This window comes from Alternaria alternata (assembly GCF_001642055.1).
Source record: "Alternaria alternata strain SRC1lrK2f unplaced genomic scaffold CC77scaffold_8, whole genome shotgun sequence".
Taxonomy (NCBI): domain Eukaryota; kingdom Fungi; phylum Ascomycota; class Dothideomycetes; order Pleosporales; family Pleosporaceae; genus Alternaria; species Alternaria alternata.
The window spans coordinates 809810-828991 of NW_017306197.1; the positions used below are offsets into that span (position 1 = coordinate 809810).

At 51.7% G+C, this 19182-nt stretch overlaps 8 protein-coding genes across 8 annotated transcripts; 6 read left to right on the forward strand and 2 right to left on the reverse strand.

Annotated features, from left to right (window-relative positions):
• The first annotated feature begins 237 nt into the window (after nucleotides 1–237).
• CC77DRAFT_1019621 (actin-like ATPase domain-containing protein) lies at nucleotides 238–2805 on the forward strand. The gene is made up of 6 exons (XM_018524866.1): nucleotides 238–594; nucleotides 643–1228; nucleotides 1275–1579; nucleotides 1637–1840; nucleotides 1894–2261; nucleotides 2321–2805. The coding sequence occupies exons 1-6, from the start codon at nucleotides 554–556 to the stop codon at nucleotides 2527–2529; spliced, it is 1713 nt and encodes a 570-aa protein (XP_018387138.1). The 5' UTR covers nucleotides 238–553; the 3' UTR covers nucleotides 2530–2805.
• Nucleotides 2806–4838, reverse strand: CC77DRAFT_1049464 (hypothetical protein). The gene is made up of 3 exons (XM_018527578.1): nucleotides 4228–4838; nucleotides 3871–4175; nucleotides 2806–3819 (listed from the first exon to the last, which is right to left on the reverse strand). The coding sequence occupies exons 1-3, from the start codon at nucleotides 4371–4373 to the stop codon at nucleotides 3038–3040; spliced, it is 1233 nt and encodes a 410-aa protein (XP_018387139.1). The 5' UTR covers nucleotides 4374–4838; the 3' UTR covers nucleotides 2806–3037.
• On the forward strand, nucleotides 4479–5990 carry CC77DRAFT_1019623 (hypothetical protein). The gene is made up of 2 exons (XM_018524867.1): nucleotides 4479–4924; nucleotides 4979–5990. The coding sequence occupies exons 1-2, from the start codon at nucleotides 4651–4653 to the stop codon at nucleotides 5884–5886; spliced, it is 1182 nt and encodes a 393-aa protein (XP_018387140.1). The 5' UTR covers nucleotides 4479–4650; the 3' UTR covers nucleotides 5887–5990.
• An 87-nt stretch (nucleotides 5991–6077) lies between these two features.
• Nucleotides 6078–7126, reverse strand: CC77DRAFT_987244 (hypothetical protein). Its single transcript, XM_018536240.1, has 2 exons — nucleotides 6572–7126; nucleotides 6078–6499 (listed from the first exon to the last, which is right to left on the reverse strand). Exons 1-2 carry the CDS (start codon nucleotides 6965–6967, stop codon nucleotides 6269–6271), a joined length of 627 nt encoding a protein of 208 aa, XP_018387141.1. The 5' UTR covers nucleotides 6968–7126; the 3' UTR covers nucleotides 6078–6268.
• Nucleotides 7127–7410: 284 nt separating this feature from the next.
• On the forward strand, nucleotides 7411–9376 carry CC77DRAFT_933696 (polyubiquitin-tagged protein recognition complex, Npl4 component; the record flags this gene model as incomplete). The annotated part of the gene is made up of 2 exons (XM_018534336.1): nucleotides 7411–9084; nucleotides 9134–9376. The coding sequence occupies 2 exons, from the start codon at nucleotides 7411–7413 to the stop codon at nucleotides 9374–9376; spliced, it is 1917 nt and encodes a 638-aa protein (XP_018387142.1).
• A 705-nt stretch (nucleotides 9377–10081) lies between these two features.
• Nucleotides 10082–13887, forward strand: CC77DRAFT_1094038 (heavy metal translocatin). Its single transcript, XM_018529712.1, has 2 exons — nucleotides 10082–10547; nucleotides 10614–13887. Exons 1-2 carry the CDS (start codon nucleotides 10441–10443, stop codon nucleotides 13789–13791), a joined length of 3285 nt encoding a protein of 1094 aa, XP_018387143.1. The 5' UTR covers nucleotides 10082–10440; the 3' UTR covers nucleotides 13792–13887.
• Nucleotides 13888–16781: 2894 nt separating this feature from the next.
• CC77DRAFT_836169 (hypothetical protein) lies at nucleotides 16782–18073 on the forward strand. Its single transcript, XM_018533350.1, has one exon. It carries the CDS (start codon nucleotides 16985–16987, stop codon nucleotides 17804–17806), a length of 822 nt encoding a protein of 273 aa, XP_018387144.1. The 5' UTR covers nucleotides 16782–16984; the 3' UTR covers nucleotides 17807–18073.
• Nucleotide 18074: 1 nt separating this feature from the next.
• On the forward strand, nucleotides 18075–18874 carry CC77DRAFT_836228 (hypothetical protein). Its single transcript, XM_018533351.1, has 2 exons — nucleotides 18075–18673; nucleotides 18740–18874. The coding sequence occupies exons 1-2, from the start codon at nucleotides 18268–18270 to the stop codon at nucleotides 18811–18813; spliced, it is 480 nt and encodes a 159-aa protein (XP_018387145.1). The 5' UTR covers nucleotides 18075–18267; the 3' UTR covers nucleotides 18814–18874.
• The last annotated feature ends 308 nt before the right edge of the window (nucleotides 18875–19182 follow it).

The window sequence follows — 19182 nt, forward strand, 5'->3', positions numbered from 1 at the left end:
TCGAAAGACACGATATGTGTAGATTGAATCAATGATAACGAATTAGATGGTTCAACGAGTTGGGCAAGACTCTGAGAGTGCATCTAGGTTCGGATTTTATGCCCATCCAAGACCTGCGCTCCTCGGGTCCCAGCATGCAAGGCTTAGCTTGTCGGCTGAGAAGCGATTGCAGCCTAATCACGCGAGGCTGAACCATTGTTTCTACCTTGTTGTTTAACTTCGGATCAGCCGCAGAGGCGTCAATATGCTATCAATGATTTAGCTGCGAAACAGTGGCTTTGGGCGCTCGCTAATTAGTCTAGATTCAGCCGCATACATGGGTTCTACGTACCAAGTTCACCTGGCCATGCATCTCTTTCTGGATCGAGGCTATGCACTGGATGACCTGCTGACATGCTGTTCTGGTGGCTGCATGCTATCTCTGGCCCTTGCGCCGAGGAGGGGTTGCCATGGGGGAGAAATACAGGCCATGGGCACTAGGCTACATGAGACATTTCAACTACTTCCTACACGATACCTTTGCTCTCATCTTTAGCAAACAAGGATAACAACTATGGCTTCGGAGATTGTCGTGGGCATTGATTTTGGGACTACGTGAGACTGACTATGATTATAACAATAACCAGAAACTAAGACTCACAGGTTCTCGGGAGTATCATGGGCAATCAACGGAATCAACAAAGTCCACCTCATCAATGACTGGCCAAACCCTATCGGAGACAACGCCCAGTCAGAGAAAGTGCCAACCATCATCTCGTACGCAGACGGAAAACCTCTTGAATGGGGTTACAACGTCAACATCGTAGGTACTGAACAAAAGTTCCAATGGTTCAAATTACTCCTCGACTCCAAACAGAAGCTGGGAGGAGGCTTGGTCGCACAATCTCGCGATCTCCTCGGATCTCTCAACAAATCGGCCGAAGACGTAGCCGCCGACTATCTGCAGCTACTTTGGCAATACACAAAAGATCATATCCAGCGCGTTGAAGGGGATACATGGGAGACGATATATAGTCTCCGAGTGGTTCTAACTGTGCCGGCTATATGGAGCCCAATTGCAAAGGAAAAGACCCTGAGAGCTGCCAAAACAGCGGGCTTGCCGGCCAATATCGACCTGGTATCGGAACCTGAGGCGGCCGCTTTGGCTGTTTTGAAGGAGAAAGACAAGGAAAAGAAGCTAGAGGTTGGCTCCTCCTTTGTTGTGTGCGATTGCGGTGGAGGCACTGTGGTAAGTTCACCAATCTGATCTACCTTTTCGGCGCTTACAATAGAAGGATCTGATCTCATACAAAATCACTGGTCTCGGACCTTTGAAGGTAGAAGAGTGCGCGATGGGTGATGGTGATCAATGTGGATCCGTATTCTTAGACCACGCTTTCGTCAGATGGGTCCAAACAATTGTAGGTGAACGTGAGTACGAGAACATAAAGCCCAAGGCCAAGAGAAGGATGCTCCAACAATTTGAGGCAGGTGTCAAAAGATGTTTCACTGGAGACGACAAGGTATACAGCGTTGAACTGCCTGGTGTTGAAGACAACAGAGATTGTGGGATTGACGACGATACCATCAGTTTAAAACCGTAAGACCTCAACTGCTGCATGTGCACAACATCACATTCTCACCTAATCATTCATAGAAACGTACTTCGGACCCTATTTGATCATATCATCAATCAGATAATGGCGCTTGTGGACCGACAAATCGATGAAGCGCAAGATAAGGGACAGAATATACAGGCTGTTCTCTTGGTCGGTGGTTTCGGAACCAACAAGTACATCTACAAGCGATTGAAGAACGCACATCGCAGTGATGGGATTGAAGTCCTTCAGGTACCCGGCGGGTAAGCATTCGCTGTTACTTCATCATAGTTACTCAGTTCTCACGTCTCGCTAGGTGGTCTGCTATCTGTCGAGGAGCCACATTATGGGGTTTGGAACACTCATCGCATTCCGAGTTCACACCTGCTACGGTCTCAGCACGTATCGCGAGATTCAGCTATGGCAATCGCTGGGATATTCCATTTGATATATCGAAGGGGCATCAAGAGATAGATCGCAAGAAGAGGCCAGATGGCTGGTATGCAGGAGACCAAATGAATTGGCTGATCAAAAAAGGGGATCGCTTAGAAGAAGGTCGTAAGATTCACCTATCGGTCGGCATCGACGTCCAAGTCGGCTTCTTTGACTCGGGCCTACGTGCTTTCTCGCAGCAGCTATGGTACTGTGCTCTTGACACGCCGCCCCAGCGTTTTATTGAATCTTGTGCGTTTACTCCAATCTTCTTCTACTCATGCGACATAAACCTCACTGACTTTATACAGGCGTCAAAGAACTCTGCTCGGTCGAGTATGGCGTCGAATGCTCCAAGTTGTATCTAGAATACTCATGGAAGGATAAGGAAACGAGGACGAAATATAGAACGGCAACATTCGATCTCACAGTGACGCTGAATAGCGCCACATTGCAGTGGTTGGTTGCATACAAGGATAAGCAGGTGGCGTATACAGAGGCGAAGTACAAGGAGGACTAGATCTGCGTGATCATTGGTGCAAACGAAACGGAAGTGGTGAAGCAGAGGTGGTCATCTTACTCTCGAAGCAGTACCACATATCATGATATACTTGTTTTTATTGTCTGGTAAATCGAATGGGACTGGTGGAGCTCCACTCTTTCTGACGGCGCGCTGAACTGTACGACCAGTGTCATTGCGAACTTGAGATACACAGCAGCATAAGTGAAGCCGAGTGTTTGGCAACACACTTCTCTGCGATACAATACAGTGTAACTCAACAACGTTGTGCCTGCGTCTTAAAATTAGCACTTCGATCGAATCAATTGTGAACTTGAGAAGAGGGAAAGATCTATTCGCAAAGATGCCCCGAATGTAATTGCATCGCTCAATACAGTCTAAATACTCATAATGCCGCTCAACGTGATCACGTATTCCAAATAGACGCCACCCAGTACAATGGTATCTAACGCTCAGCAAACGCCATTGACGCCGGGGATAATGCACGCTTCCCTCCCAATTTCCCTGCCTACGGTCCACCTTTCGGACGCTGTCTCAGTTCGGTAAAATTGAACGGCACGGCTCGCATACCGACATAACGTTCTTGTTTAGGATCATAAATGGCATAAACGTTTAGCGTCAGCTTTGCTCGTTCGCCATAAATCTCAATGAGACCGAGCACCCAGAAGCCACCACGTGGAATGACCATCGGTGTGGTTGCGGTATTCGAGGCCTTGCGCACGTCGGTGCGGAATTGTGTCAGGTCAAGCATGAGTTTTTTGGGATCGGGAAGGAGAATACCATTGAGGTCCTTGGCTGGACCATCAACGGGGGCTGCTGATGATGGTGTGGTGCCTGGTCGTTGAGTGTCTTTCGCGGATGTCGAAAAGGGTTCTGGGTTTATGCTCGTCGTTTTGTTCAGAGTTGACTGTGGGTTCGCAGATATACGCTTGACGAGCTGCTGAACAGCTTCTGTTTGCGATTCTTGCGACCACCCCATGTAGATTTTAAAGTCTTTCCATGCCCTGCCGGCTTTCTTCGTTGTGTCTTGGTAGAGCGCTTTCGCTGCTTCTTTAGGATACAATACTCTTTCCAAGCGAAGATGATGCGAGGGTTCGACCGGTCGGGTTGCCCTTCGCCACTCCAGGTCTTCGGTCAGTTCGATACCAGGGCGCTCGTACTCGTCCGGCATGGTATCGGGGAACCTGAATTCAACCCACGTTTTCCCTTTGTGTAAGTCGATTTTGCCGGCTTTGGCGACAAATGGGGGGCTCTGGGCGAAGGTCTGGCGTGTGATAAGGACTAGTTCTCCTATTGAATAGTCAGTATGCGTCCACTGTGTTCGCATCAGACATATCTCACTTCGTATCTTGTCAACCCTTGGGCGGTCCGTTGCGATCTTCTTGAACTCTTGCCACTCGGGGTCTGAGCCTTTCCAAAATTGCTTCGGTCGTGGTCTTGAGAGTCCGGTTGGCAGGAATAGTAAAGCGTCGTCGTACTCTTCATCCTCGTCCTCGTCGTCTTCAGGCCCAACTGTTGTCCACCCATCTTGCCCAGGCCTGGAAGCCCTTTCCCCCTCTTTTACCTCTTCCACTTCGACTGTTATTCCGACATACTGTCCGAGGCCGTACGTGGCCACTCCGATGGCGACAGCACCGACTAGACGTCTGTTCTCGAGTCAGCATAGGTAAACTGCAAGGGATGTGTGAAGCGACTCACGATTTGCTAAGGAATGGTCGCCGTATACGCACTCGCTGTATTATGGCAGTCCCATGACCATCGCGTGCCGCTTGTCGAATTATGCGCGAATGCGATAACCGACTAGAGAGGGAGAAGTTGCGCCGCAAGACCAGTGGCGTGAACATTGGCGTGATGCAGGCGAGGAGCGAATGTTATGAGGAGCTCGAAGCTAGGTGGAGAGACATTTAAATCGGGGTTTAAAAAAAAACACAAAGAATACGCGTGAAGTGTGTATGAAGAACAAAGTGAATGCTGTTGGCCGGCGCCCCACGAGTTGTATAGTTGCGGGCGGAGGTGAGGCGGGTTCGACGCTAGTGCCGTCTAGGTCGCAGCGCAGCTCAGGATGGCGATGATGCAGATGCATCATCGCCGAACTACCTCAACTCCATCCCTACCGCCACCATGAAGCTATCCGGCGCCTTTGTCGCCTCATCGCTGTACTGCGCAGTCCTTGCAGCTCGACCCACCGTCAGCCCCGAGACAGCGCGTCTTATCATCGCCCAGCGGCTGGGTCTATCGCGATTCCACTCTGTTGAGCACGCAGACGCCGAGACGATCAGACACATCAACACGTACGGAGGAAGGCAACAGAAGCTGTTCGGCGGAGACGATGCAGAGCAGACCAAGGCGCACCTGCTGGTCTGGGCAGAGGACGCTGAACAGGACGAGGCAACGGGTGGGCATACGTGACGGAGGCATAGCAAAGGTTACCCACTAACTAAGCTGTCAGTCATCATCAACGACGGATCAGACCGCACCCAAGACTTTACCATATCAAGTGCGCCATCTGCGTCGGACAATGACCGCCTGATCCTCGACTTCATCGCACAAGCCGAGTCGCTGCCAGCATACCCAGACCCCCAGCAGCGCACCTACACGTCCAACTTTAAGATCGATTCCGTGCTCCCACCAAACTACAAGTCCGAGCCGCACAATGGCTACCTCAACATCTGGCGCACCGACAAGAGCAGCAACATGACGCCTGAGGAGCTCGCCCAGGTGCTCGGCAAGACCATCACCAAGGCCGCGGAGACGGGTTTCTCCACTACCTTCGTCATGATGCCGCGTTCAGCTTCAAAGGGGAAGCGCGCTGCCAACCCCTGGGGCATGTATGACATCCCGTCCAAGGAAGCCCGCCGCCAGAACCCCGAGGCAGTCCTCTCCTCCCAGCCCGTACCAGCCGTCTCCAAGGTCCCTGACCTTGAGGACTTCCCCGTCGTTATCCAGGCCGAGAACAACAAGGGACCTGTCCGCGGCATTCTCCCTACTTGCTTCAAGTCCATGTCGGCGTGCCAGACCCAGACCCACAACTGCTCCAGCCACGGCGAGTGCAAGCTTCTCCACAAGGGTCGGGGTTCCGGCTCCGACCAGGAGACTGTTGACTGCTTTGGATGCGCCTGCTCGGCTACGGTCGAGTACGAGGACGGCAAAGGTATGGAGGAGAAGAGGAAGGTTACCTACTGGGGTGGCCCCGCTTGCCAGAAGAAGGACATCTCGGTTCAGTTCTGGTTGTTTGTCGGCAGCGGTGTCGTTCTGGCTTTCTTGGTATCTGCTGGTATTGGTATGCTCTACACCATGGGTGCTGAAGAGCTGCCCAGTGTCATTGGTGCTGGCGTCAGCGGTCCCACCAAGAAGTAGGAGGTTGGAGAATAGTACAGAGTGGGCGAGGAAAGCAGGAGGCGGAAGAGTGGGTATTGTATATCTGGTGTACGACAGACAGTATTTGATGGTTAGCTGTGTGGGAACTTGTACTCTATGGGATAATGGCGTTTATAGCACTGCATTTTAGCATCTGAACAAGTTGACACAAACATCTAATTGATTCGGCCGCCCGTTGCAAATCTGCACTAACTCGACTAAACATGGTATAAAAGCATATCTGATGCGCTCACGCAGCAACTAAAGTGCAGCTGTCCAGGACGCCGTCAAATGCTGCAAAACGCCGATACCCTAGACAACTTCAACCACCCCCCGTTCGACCCCTGAAGTAGAAGTATGCATCATCTCAACGAGGCAACACTCAGGCCTTGGCCTTCTCTACCATTACACCGTCTTCGCTCTTGGCCTTTTCCTCGTCCAGCTCCTTCATGAATTCAGTCTGGATGTCGGTCCTACGCTTCTCCCACCACTCCTTTTCCGCTGGCGCCTTCGCCGTGATCTCGGCTAGGCGCTCGCGGATGTGGTTGTTCTGTGCCATTTCAGAGGCGGATTGGAAGATGGTCTGACCCCAATTTGGTGCGAAAGCGTTGGCCTGTCTCGACGTTAGCCACACTCGTATATCTACAAAAGCCGTCTGGCGTCAATCCAGGCATGATCGACTTACCTCGCTAACAACATCCCTAAGTTCTTCCTCGATTTCCTTCTCTGCCCTCTGGAATCGCTGCCACAGATCATCGCCCACACTACCCCTCTGCAGCAACACTTGTAGCGCCTGCTTCGCGTTCCTGACCTGTACGATTCGGTGAATGTCTTCGGTCGCGCGGCGCAGTAGTGCAGCTTTCAGTACGCTGTCCGGCACCTTGGGGTCGTCCATGTGGAGAAGAGAGAGGTAGACATTGCGCTGGAGATGTGTGGGGAACCAGGGTTCGAGGGATGCGGCATTGGCGGCTTGACGCTTGCGGTAGAGGTTTGTGAAGACGGCAAAGGAACCAGCGAGGATACCAATGTAGGCGAAGGGCACGGTGAGCATCACCCAGTCGACCATGTCGAATGGCCACATGGTGAATGTAATGTGCGGGTTGTCTGTGTGGTGGAAGAAGGGGGTTCGACGGGCTCGCGATCCGGTGCAGGCGCAAATACCAGAGTTGTAAAGGAGCGACGGTGTCCTCAGAGGCGAGATACGGTGGGAAGGTGAAGACCAGTGGGTGGGTGAATTACGCCGGGCTTTGTCTCACTATCGATATGTTGGAATATCTGTCCAGTTCCGCGCTCGACTAGCGCCCCTCCTAGCGCGTCTGCGTCATCCATGTCCGCCTTCGAATGTCTAAGCAGATGCATGCATCAATCACAAACACCCTCAACCGCAGTTCACCATTCCTGGCTTGCCTTCTCTTGTCGCGTTTTCCTACAACGGCTCTCGTCTACTTTCTAATACTCGCAACTTTTTCCCAACAACCTACCACAACTCAACCCAACCCAAGATTGACAGCGTTGGTTGCAATCATGATATTGAGGTTCGTTAGCAAAGACGGCCAGTTCAGGTTGACGGTACAGCCCGAGGATACCTTTTCCGCCATCCTGCCCCAGGTCGCCGAAAAGCTACCAAAGAATGTCGATATCCAGAGCATCAGCGTTAGCAACCGTCCGCAAGGAGGCGACGCGAGGAAGCTGGCTGAACTCAAGGGCGTGAGCTTCAAGCAAGTGGGACTATCAAATGGCGCGCAACTGTTTCTGTCCTTCGAAGAGCAGTCTGCAGAACCAAACGGCCATGCTGCAGCACCAACTGGCGGCTCACGGCTGAATGGCAAACCCGTCGAAGCCACCGACATGGCCTCTGTACCCCTCGGCTCTCCTACACAAATTATAAAGAACCCATGGGAGGTTGTCAGGCAGTCACCACTCGACGACAGGCTAGACAGGCAAGACGGCAAGATCCCTAGGAAACGCGACGCTCGCATGTGCTCCCACGGACCGAAGGGCATGTGCGATTACTGCATGCCTCTAGAGCCCTACTCGCCCGCATACCTCGCCGAGAAGAAGATCAAGCATCTTTCCTTCCATTCATACCTCCGCAAAGTCAACTCGGCGAAGAACAGGCCAGAGCTTGGTAGCTCGTACATGCCTCCGCTGACCGAACCCTACTACCGCGTACGCCCCGACTGTCCATCGGGACACAAGCCATTCCCCGAAGGTATCTGCACCAAGTGCATGCCCAGCGCCATCTCCCTGAAACCGCAAGAATACCGCATGGTAGACCACGTCGAGTTCGCCTCGATACAGGTTGTTGATGATGTGATCAACTTCTGGAGGCAGACTGGCTGCCAGCGACTGGGTTTCTTGTACGGCCGGTACGAGGAGTATACTGAGGTGCCGCTGGGAACAAAGGCTGTCGTCGAGACCATCTACGAACCACCGCAAGTCAACGAGGCAGACGGTATTTCGCTGGGTGATTGGGATAACGAAAAGGAGATTGATGACATCGCCGCACAGTGTGGGCTGCAACGCGTCGGCGTCATCTTTACCGATCTGCTCGACGCCGACAAGGGTGACGGCTCTGTCGTTTGCAAACGACACTCCGACTCATACTACATTTCCTCTCTCGAAGTCACATTCGCGGCACGATATCAGGCAAAGTACCCTCGGCCATCCAAGTGGAGCGACACCGGACGACATGGGTCCAACTTTGTTACCTGCGTGATCAGCGGCGACGACCAAGGTCAGATTGGCATTTCGTCATACCAGGTATCCAACGATGCCGTAGAGATGGTTCGCGCAGACATCATCGAGCCTTCAGCAGAGCCATCAGTCATGCTTGTCCAATCCGAAGAGGAAAACGAAGCTTTGAACAAGGCGCGGTACATCCCCGAAGTTTTCTACCGAAAGATCAACGAACATGGTGCAAATGTACAGGAGATTGCTAGACCTGACTTCCCTGTGGAGTATCTCCTTCTCACACTAACACATGGTTTCCCCACTCAGCCAAATCCTCTCTTCACCGGCGGCAAGTTTCCTATTGAAAATCGTGAAGCCATGGGCGAGATGCCAGAGATTACACACCTCAGCAAAGCGCTCAACGCTAGAGCTAACGGACTGGCGCTCAATACGAACAGCGGCCTCAACGCCATCTCAAATTTCCATATGCTGTGCTTCATCCACAATCTCGGCATTCTATCAAAGGTGCGTCAAGGCAAAGCTACTTGTGTACTTTACTAACTGTGTGATTCAGGACGAAGAGGCACTGCTCTTCAAGGTCGCTTCGACACACGACACATCAGAAGGCTCAGCACTCCAACATACGGGTGGCTGGGCAACTCTTCTGACCATTCTCAAAGAAAGTGGTGAGCGCCCCCCGAAACGTTCCTATGCTCCTTCGCAGCCCCAGCTGCGGCAGCAGCCGTCCTATGGCTCAGACTCCGATTCTGCTGTACAGTTGGCTAAGAGGGTAAAGGGGGTTAAGCTTGGGAAGTAGATTAGTTGGTCATGACTATTCGATCTCCCGGGGTGGCGCCTCTAATACTATAGGTCTGTGATTCGTATGCGACGATGGGTAGGCGTTGGTAGTGCAGGCCGATGGCGTTGAGGGGGTGGGGTGAGACATGGGCGGGGGGTGCATGCATGGTCTGGCGTCGGGAGCAGATTAGAGCTTCTGGTGTTCGTTCTTAGGAACAATTCAATGTGCGATGTATTCGTTGAGCAATGGTGCTGACACGTTGATGCTGTGGTACAGGTTAGACATATCGCATGTCTCCAATGCGACGCCTTGTATCTCATGCTACAGGATATTTTACAAGAACATATACTCGCACATGCTTTCTTTGTCTATGGTAATATACTTTCCTTCATACTGAGCGCTGTTCTTGTCGTATGCTATTTACGAATTCATCTCGTCTTGCTAGCTTCCATATATATGATTTCTTTTTTGCTTCTCTTCACTTCTCCTCGTACCCTATGTCGAGGTACGACTAGGACCAGATTGATCATTCCCGTGTGGCTCGCTCCTGCCCAAGTGAGGCAGAGCCTGTCATTGTCGTTGGTGGCATGTGCCAAGTCCATGCCGGGGCTCTGGGAAGCGAACATGCGGCGTGGTAGGGGGCAGAAGTCAGGCCATCGCAGAAAGCAAGGAGGGTCAACGGGATGTTGCCGCTTCAGGTCGGCTGCCCGTTAACTACAGCGTCTGAGGTGAGAAGCGGGTCGCGGTACTCCTTAAGCTAAGGTACCTAGGCTCTTAAGGGTCTTCCTCTTCTGACTTACAATCTCACGGCCCCATCCTCTTGTTACTTATTCTCCGCCTGAAGAAGCTGGTCTTCTCAGCCCACCTCTTGGCAATTGCTACGCCCTCGTACTTAGGCTAATGACCGTGATTTAATGGCGCGCTTGCGAGATCCCTCGACTGCATCAACCTCTACAACCAAAAGCACTCTTAGACAATGTTACTGGCTCTTTGACGACGAATGACCATCATAAATTAACTCCTTACATCGAGCATCGAGCATCAAGCTCTAGGGCGAACTGCTTGCTGTCGCTGCCGCTACGATGGGACAACCCTATATGCGCCTGCCGGAAGATGATAGAAATGCCAGACTTTCCGCGTCCAGGAGCGCACATCTAGCAACAACCACGCTGCAGGTCGGCGGCATGACGTGCGTCGCCACCTCTTGTGCTTCTGATCGTTTCATCCTTCATGGCTAATTTCATAACGCCAACAGATGCGGTTCTTGCACATCAGCCGTTGAATCCGGCTTCAAAGGCGTTGACGGCGTCGGGACAGTCTCCGTCAGCCTGGTGATGGAGCGTGCCGTCGTCAAACATGACCCCCAGATCATACCCGCCGAGAAGATACAGGAGATCATCGAGGACCGTGGGTTTGATGCTGAGGTTCTCTCGACTGATTGTCCCAAACCTGTGACTACTCAATTCAACAATCACTCCTTTGATGAGAGCACCGCGATTGGAAGCGAAGCCAAGCCTGCGACGACTACTGCGACAACCACTTTCGCCATAGAGGGCATGACGTGTGGCGTCTGCACTTCAGCCGTTGAAGGCGGCTTCAAGGGCATGGCCGGCGTGCTCAAGTTCAACATCAGCCTTTTGGCGGAACGAGCCGTTATTACTTACGACGAGACGAAGCTTTCGCCAGAGAAGATGGCTGAGATTATCGAGGATCGCGGATTTGATGCTACTGTTCTATCGACGCAGCGAGACTCGAGCCATCAGGGAGGAGACGCCACAACCACTCAGTTCAAGGTTTTCGGCTGCAAAGACGCGACTACTGCCCAGACTCTGGAGGAAGGCCTCGTTATGGTTCAGGGCATCCGTTCCGCATCTCTCAGCCTCAATACAGACCGCCTGACAGTCGTCTATCAGCCCAAGACGATAGGACTGCGTGGCATTGTCGAGGCCATCGAGGCGCAGGGCTTGAATGCCCTGGTTGCAAGTGGCGAGGATAACAACGCGCAGCTTGAATCGCTGGCGAAAACGCGTGAGATTACTGAGTGGCGGACAGCATTCAGAACCTCACTAGCCTTTGCCCTGCCCGTCTTCCTAATCGGCATGATTATTCCCATGGTCTTCCCAGTAATAGACTTTGGAAGTTTCGAACTTATACCCGGCCTATTCCTGGGTGACATTATATGTTTCGTTCTCACACTACCTGTCCAATTCGGCATTGGCAAGCGATTCTATGTCTCTGGATATAAATCTCTCAAGCATGGATCACCAACAATGGATGTTCTCGTCATTCTTGGCACATCATGTGCTTTCCTGTTCAGTGTTTTCTCCATACTGATCTCAGTCCTTCTTGCGCCACATTCCAAACCTTCCACAATCTTCGATACAAGCACCATGCTCATCACATTCATCACACTGTCTCGCTGGCTTGAAAACCGCGCCAAAGGTCAGACTTCTAGGGCGCTATCTCGTCTTATGTCGCTAGCTCCGTCCACAGCTACTATTTATGTTGATCCGATCGCTGTGGAAAAGGCAGCAGAGAGCTGGGCAAAGTCATCTGACCAGCCGTCAACGCCCAAGGAACCTAAGACGCATAGACCTGGCGGCTCTGCTTGGGAGGAAAGGGTTATCCCAACAGAGTTGCTTGAGGTTAACGATATTGTGGTCATCCGGCCTGGTGACAAAATTCCAGCAGATGGCATTCTGGTTAGAGGTAGTACATTTATTGACGAAAGTATGGTTACTGGAGAAGCTATGCCCGTTCAGAAGCATATCGGCGATAACATAATCGGCGGCACTGTTAACGGCGATGGGCGCGTCGACCTCCGTGTTACTCGAGCTGGCTCTGATACCCAACTAAGCCAGATTGTCAAGTTAGTTCAAGACGCACAAACCGCTCGCGCTCCCATTCAGCAGCTTGCTGATACAATCGCCGGCTACTTTGTTCCCATGATTCTTATCCTCGGCCTTGGTACGTTCCTTGTATGGATGGTCCTATGTCATGTTTTATCCCACCCTCCGGATATCTTCCTCAAAGATAACAGCGGTGGCAAGGTCGTAGTCTGCGTTAAGTTGGGTATATCCGTCATCGTCTTTGCTTGCCCATGTGCTCTTGGGCTAGCTACGCCCACGGCCGTTATGGTCGGTACGGGGGTCGGTGCTGAGAACGGAATTCTGATCAAGGGAGGCGCTGCCCTGGAGCGTATAACCAAGGTCACACAGATTGTCCTCGATAAGACTGGAACAATTACTTATGGTAAGATGAGTGTGGCCAGCATAGGTCTCGTCCCGCAATGGGCTAGAAGCGAAGTCAGTAAACGACTGTGGTGGTCCATCGTTGGTCTAGCCGAGATGGGGAGCGAACACCCCGTGGGCAAGGCTATCCTAGGCGCTGCAAAGAATGAGCTGTGCATGGGACCCGAGGATACCATTGATGGCAGCGTCGGAGACTTCAAAGCGGTTGTGGGCAAGGGTGTCAGTGTGATTGTCGAGCCAACTACCGCAGATAGGTCACGATACATGGTTCAGGTTGGCAATCTCGTCTTCTTGCAGGACAGTGGTATCGATGTCCCCAAAGATGCTGTCGAGGCCGCAGAGAAGCTTAACCAGTCGGCTGGCGCGGGCACATCGCATGCCAACATCACTACCAGCAGTGCTGGAACCACCAACATTTTCGTTGCCATCGACGGCCTTTACGCGGGCCACGTATGCCTGTCCGACACAATCAAAGAGGATGCCGCAGCGACCATCGCAGTCCTGCACCGCATGGGCATAAAGACCGCCATAGTGACCGGCGACCAATGGTCTACAGCACTCGCCGTCGCCTCCGCGGTGGGCATAGATACCAACAATGTCTACGCCGGTGTTAGCCCCGATCAAAAGCAAGCCATCTTACAGGAGTTTCAGGGTCGTGGTGAGGTTGTCGGTATGGTTGGCGACGGTATCAACGATTCGCCGGCCCTTGCGACGGCGGACGTGGGCATCGCCATGGCAAGCGGCACAGATGTGGCGATGGAGGCGGCGGATGTAGTGCTTATGCGGCCGACAGAGCTTATGATAATACCTGCCGCGCTGGCGCTCACGCACACCATCTTCCGCCGGATCAAGATGAACCTCGGATGGGCATGCATGTATAACGCTATCGGCCTCCCGATCGCCATGGGGTTCTGCCTTCCGTTTGGGCTCAGCGTACACCCTATAATGGCGAGCCTTGCGATGGCATTCAGCAGTGTGACGGTGGTGGTCAGCAGCCTGATGCTCAACTCCTGGACAAGGCCTGGTTGGATGAACGAGGTGGCGGAGAACGGCGGCAGAGCGCCTAAAGCGGAGAGGTGGGTATCGGGGAGAGGCATCGTTGGCTGGGTGAGGGAGATGGTGAGACGTGGAGGCAAGGTAGAAAATGCTGGGTATGTGCCGCTACAGGACATGGAAGTATAAACTTGTGTATGACGATTGTCTTGATGTGCGTTGCAACAACAAAGCCTGCTTCACCTCATACAATGAAAAACCCAGACAGATGCAGAAATAATAAGCTTTACCTTGCAGCCTACGTTATCTTCTAATAAGAGAAGTTGTAAAGATTAATAGCATCGTAGTCTTCTAAGTCTTCTATCTATATCTACATAACTCTCTTAACATGTTCCTTTATAGTAGGAAGGAGTACTCTTAGAAGGGAAGTATTTTTCTTCTTATTGATACAGTGCTTGGTGAGTTTTCAACCGGGGAAAACGAACGTAGCTACAAGAAAGTTGCATTTTCGTCCACAAAGGCGCGTCGATGCTGTCAGTGATTCGATCTTTCGTATTTCTAAACATACGCGGAAGAAACGTATGTTAAGACCAAACTGGAGACTCTTTCTCGAAACATTCAGACAAGAGGGACATGATTCTGCCATTTTTCATTCCCAGTCTAATTTTGCAGCCGCGGACTTCGCGATAGCGATAATTGCAAAATTTGATAGACGTGCTGGTGATAAGACGCAGGCGCAACACTGTCGAGTCATACTGTATTGTATGGCGGTAGAAGTTCATTATATGTAGCTGTATATGGAAGCCAACATATTCCACAGACCTGGAAAATACGATACCCTGTTGATATCTCTTAGGTCCATGTATCCATGCTGCTATTGACCGAGGCTTGTTCTATCATCAGTGGTCTAATGACTGCTCTCGGAGTTGCATCTGTCCAAACTCAGAGATCAAAAGACACATGTGTCGGGAGTGCAGAACGAGCGAAGGTACAGCTTTCAAGAAACGTCTACTGGGAGGATCTTTGATCCCATGCTCCAGGAGCAAATTTCACTTCATAGACTGTTCCGTACAACCCACAGTCTTTGCATCATTACTCACGTACGCTCCACCGGTCAACACAATACGAGCAACACTGTGTCATGTCATCATTGCTTGGCCAAAAAGGGGACTCGTATAGCAACTGGTGGTATTCGTGCAGCCTGTGCTTCGACCGTGCCGTATGCTTTTTCTCGTAAAGTCGCAAAGGCGCAAAAAGGTCAACGCCTCAAGCTGCGCATGGAGCATTGTGCAGTTGTGATATCTATTCTCCTGCGATCGATCGTATTTACTTCTGCCGTCGTGTGATGCACCCCAGCCACCCCTATCAGCCCAGGTATGATGACGTAGGTTGTGGCTTAGACAGATGTGAAGGATCGAAACCTGGAGGGCTGAGGTTTGAGGTACGAGAGATGTCGGCCCGTTATGCGCCGTCGGATAATGGCGCCGGTCGCAAGATACGAACTCCTCGGTTCTCCTCCTGCAAGAGTAAAACTATAACGAATGATCGTGGCCCATATCGCATTTTCTCCCTCCGTTATGCCGTTGCAAATGCAGGCCGAGGCGGGAAACTGCTGCTTACTGCACTGTAATGCACTCATTCGCGCTAGAACTCAACGAACGGTAAGCTCTTCACCCTAGATTTACACTACGTGTGCGTTAGCGCAGCGTAGTCTTTTCACCAAACCTGCGTTCGCGTGCAGTGGTGAGATTTCGAAGCGATGAATTGTTTGCTCCGCCCATGTTGATACGTGGAAGAAGATGCCGGATGTGAATATATCCTCCCCAAAGTTTTGTACAATGCAAATGCCGAGGTTGCGATTACCACGGTACTCGAATCTGCCCCGTTGGACTTTGCCGGAGGCCCAGGTTTTCGTTCACAAATGTTTAGGTCCCAAGCGCTTCTCTCTCTGCCGTAACATCAGGTAGTGTTCGGTGTCTTGCCGAAGAAGGCATGTTCCGAACACGCAGTGGAAGGTGTTGCGTAAACCTCTTGAAGTAAGCGCCTCGAAGCGAGGGTGACCTGGGAGAGCAGAGTTTTGCGCACAACGAACGGTATCGGAGTGGAGAACTGTCAAAGTCTGTTGAAGTTGCTGACAGAGGCGTCCACTCACGCTTCTGTCGAGTTCTAGAGTCGCGGACCGACACTACATCCACATGGAAGGATGGAAGTAACGACTAGTCCACCAAAGGTCTCATCCTTTGCAAGTTGTCCCGTGCTATGCCCCTTGGCGTTCAGAAGTCGCAACAGGAAGCCAGGTCGCATCTGCCGTGTTGGGAACGCCACGTGAAAATCATCAGAAGCGCCTCGCTTCCTCCTTCACGCCGTCGCCTGCGGAACGACTGAAGACGCCGCTATAGGACGGCATACGTTCCTGGTGGACAACGGAAGATTGCGGCTCGGTACGGGCCCATGGCATTTCTAGGCGTGTCTGAACACCATGATTGGTAGACACAGTCAAATTATCAGAAAAGTAAAGTTTGTTTACTTTCTGTCAGAGGTCTTTGCTCAAGCACAATGCTCGCGCACTGTTGCCCACAACTTCCGATGAATCATGACGCGCCTCGTATCGTGGTGATTTTCATGACAACATACATGTTGTCGTTGAGTGGATGTGCATAAGTGGACTTGAAACGGTCAGGATCGGCGGCAGCGGGAATGGACGTTGGGTGTTGTCGCTCGACGCCTGCCTCAATCTGCTTAGTGGGCCCCACTACAAGACAGTTTGCAGTCCAGAACAAATCCTACTCCAGTCACCGAAACTTGTTCCTGCGCTGTACCTGAGAAGACAGCCAGCTAGACATGGGTCTTGCCTTAGACACCTCCAACGTCCCTCTCACAGCACACTACTAAGCAGGTTCTTCTCGTGCATATGCCGCGAAAACCAACGTGGCTCCAGCGACTCGGCGACCGACCATGCATCGTCAGCACCGTGATTTGACGGATTCCCGAAGTTTAATTTCCACACAAGCTTGGCCCCTACAGCCCTACCAAGGTTGACGAATCGCCAAACCCCAGAGCCGGCGCCGTCAGACCGGGCTGACGGGAGATGTGCTCCATAATCTTATCGCACGTGGATTTTCGGAGTTGGCAGTAGTCTTGGGTGAAACACTGCAGAGAAGGCCGAGAAGGCGACGCCATGCGCTGTTCTGCACATGCTGTGGGCCTCAGGCGCTAGTTTGACTCTGTGAAAGGCGCCTCTTAATTTCCCAAAATATAAGTACAGCGTGGAAGGCACGATGAAATGGGCATCTCACTCCTTTGAAGATCCAGCTCTACCACGCTCTCTAGCAACCCCACAGTCATTCCTTTGATCAACTGATCAGTCATTCATTCAGTCATTATGCTTACCACCACCTTCATTATGGCCCTTGCTGGCCTCTCCACCATGATCGAGGCATCTCCTCTCCAGGCACGCGGCGGTAGCAAGCGCGGTCTTGCCTTCCCCAAACAGCACAACGGTGTTGCTGGATCTCAGTGGACACACAAGTTCTCTGGTTCCAAGGTCTCTTGGATGTACGACTGGGAGGCAGTCATCGATGGAACCCCCCTCGACCTCGAATACGTTCCTCTTCTTCACTCCAACCAACAGTGGTGCACTGAGGGTTGGGCCAACAACATTGCCAACGCCAAGAAGAACTACAAGGTTTCGCACGTGCTGAGCTTCAACGAACCCGACCAAGCTGGTGGTGGAGGTTCCAACATCGATGTTGCTACTGCTGTCGCCACCCACAAGAAGTTCGTTCAGCCGCTCGCCGCACAGGGCCTTAGGATCGGCTCTCCTTCAGTCACCAACGCCGACGAGCCCAACAAGGGCATCAACTACCTCAAGAACTTCATGAACCAATGCACCGGATGCCAGATCGACTTTGTCGTTGCCCACTACTACGCCTGGGACAACGCTCAGGATTTCAAGAACTACCTCGAAAAGTTTCACAAGACCTTCAACAAGCCCGTCTGGGTCACCGAGTTCGGCGTTACTTCTGGCGACGCGAATGCGTTCCTTAAGCAGGTTCTTCCCTGGATGGACGCTCAGCCCTGGATTGAGCGTTACGCTTACCATATGGTTGCGCCTTCCACTGGTACTTCCACTGACAAGAAGTACCTCATCAGCGCAGATGGAAACAGCCTGTCGGATATTGGCACGACCTTTGCCAATGCGTAGACGTTTGTTGTCTTGAGAGACGCTTCATGAGTTATGACTTCTTTTTCTTCTCCTTCTTGATACCACGTTACCTTCTTGTCTATAGACTTGTCCGAGACTTCGATACATACCTATCATCATTCAACCATTCATCATACACCATCGTTGCCTGTGATTTGTCTCATCGCGTGAAACTCAAAGCGAAATTACTGTCTTAGTACGATAACTATTTGAGTGACGTTTCATCCATCATCTCGCTTAGTCACTGGCAAAAATTCTGACCTCTACGAACAACAGAGCTGATGCGTGTCGACAAAAATGTCTAGTGACAGCCAATGGGTGTCACATCAATTCGCTAACAATTCGGGGGTCGCCTGCTTGTAAGTTGTTGACCTACGACGCGCAACATACTACCAAACACCGTCCTTGGTCTCGCTCCCGTCCACCTCTTTAATTCTTGCTAAGACACCTAATCTGCCGCCATGGTAGTAAGCCCTCTCTTTCTCGAGCCGGTATCCTGTGCACCTGTGGAAACCCGCCTCGCAGCTATACACGCTGCTCTATCTGAAGGCTTCTCTCCCAACGAACTGGACCGGCGCCCCCGCGGTGTAGGCCGCCCACTAGACTGGGCGATCGAGGATGGCGCTGCCACCGATTACGCCCATCTCAAGCAAAACCTCCCAATTGTCCATCTACTCCTTGAGGCCGGAGCTGATCCCAGGCTTCCTTCTAGGCATCCTTTTGGCTGGTCGCCGATTGAGTCCCTGGAGGCTTGGTTCAAGCAATATAAGATCAGACCGCAGGACTTCCCACCGGAGGTTTTGGTGTTGAAATCGTTCTACGAGAAGGCACTGGAAGCTATGAAAAGGGTTGCCGATGAGCTTGACAGTGAGTTTGCGTTGCTCTCGTGTTGTGTATGTTCGTTGTTCGTTAGCTAAGCTAAGACGCAATTAGCAAAAGAAGTCGCTGAAGCCGCCAGAGAAGCTCAGAAGGAGGGCTCGTTATTTGGTAGGCTGAAATTTTGGTGAAGCGATCGATGTAGCTACAGTAGGTGGTCAAAGATTTATCGCAGGAGCATCTCAGTCCTGCTAATCGAATTTTTGGGTTCTTTGTTATGGGAGTGATCTTTTACCCAACGTCTTATTCGACTTCAGCATACCCTACGATGGTCACATCTATGATACAGATTTTTGGATGATCTTTCAAAATGACACGTCAAAACTGGTTCACTCACTCCCTGGCTGCTCTCTTCATTTCATAACCGTGTAGATGATCCGCTAGACCCTGCTCGATTTCCAACGCTTCTATAGTCCTCCCTCTGACCATTGTCCTTGCTACCTCTTGGGAAGAAATTCCGGTTGGTACCAAAGTCCTGTATGTTCAAGTCTAATTCCAAT

Coding starts and splice junctions, on each gene's coding strand:
- CC77DRAFT_1049464 (XM_018527578.1), bottom strand. CDS start 4,373: ATGTTCACGCCACTGGTCTTGCGGCGCAACTTCTCCCTCTCTAGTCGG. Junction 4,176..4,227: donor CGACCATTCCTTAGCAAATC/GTGAGTCGCTTC, acceptor ACTCGAGAACAG/ACGTCTAGTCGGTGCTGTCG. Junction 3,820..3,870: donor AAGGGTTGACAAGATACGAA/GTGAGATATGTC, acceptor ACTATTCAATAG/GAGAACTAGTCCTTATCACA.
- CC77DRAFT_987244 (XM_018536240.1), bottom strand. CDS start 6,967: ATGTGGCCATTCGACATGGTCGACTGGGTGATGCTCACCGTGCCCTTC. Junction 6,500..6,571: donor TTAGGGATGTTGTTAGCGAG/GTAAGTCGATCA, acceptor ACGTCGAGACAG/GCCAACGCTTTCGCACCAAA.
- CC77DRAFT_1094038 (XM_018529712.1), top strand. CDS start 10,441: ATGGGACAACCCTATATGCGCCTGCCGGAAGATGATAGAAATGCCAGA. Junction 10,548..10,613: donor CTGCAGGTCGGCGGCATGAC/GTGCGTCGCCAC, acceptor TAACGCCAACAG/ATGCGGTTCTTGCACATCAG.
- CC77DRAFT_836169 (XM_018533350.1), top strand. CDS start 16,985: ATGCTTACCACCACCTTCATTATGGCCCTTGCTGGCCTCTCCACCATG.
- CC77DRAFT_836228 (XM_018533351.1), top strand. CDS start 18,268: ATGGTAGTAAGCCCTCTCTTTCTCGAGCCGGTATCCTGTGCACCTGTG. Junction 18,674..18,739: donor GGTTGCCGATGAGCTTGACA/GTGAGTTTGCGT, acceptor AGACGCAATTAG/CAAAAGAAGTCGCTGAAGCC.
- CC77DRAFT_1019621 (XM_018524866.1), top strand. CDS start 554: ATGGCTTCGGAGATTGTCGTGGGCATTGATTTTGGGACTAC. Junction 1,841..1,893: donor GTCCTTCAGGTACCCGGCGG/GTAAGCATTCGC, acceptor ACGTCTCGCTAG/GTGGTCTGCTATCTGTCGAG. Junction 2,262..2,320: donor CCAGCGTTTTATTGAATCTT/GTGCGTTTACTC, acceptor GACTTTATACAG/GCGTCAAAGAACTCTGCTCG.
- CC77DRAFT_1019623 (XM_018524867.1), top strand. CDS start 4,651: ATGAAGCTATCCGGCGCCTTTGTCGCCTCATCGCTGTACTGCGCAGTC. Junction 4,925..4,978: donor TGAACAGGACGAGGCAACGG/GTGGGCATACGT, acceptor CTAAGCTGTCAG/TCATCATCAACGACGGATCA.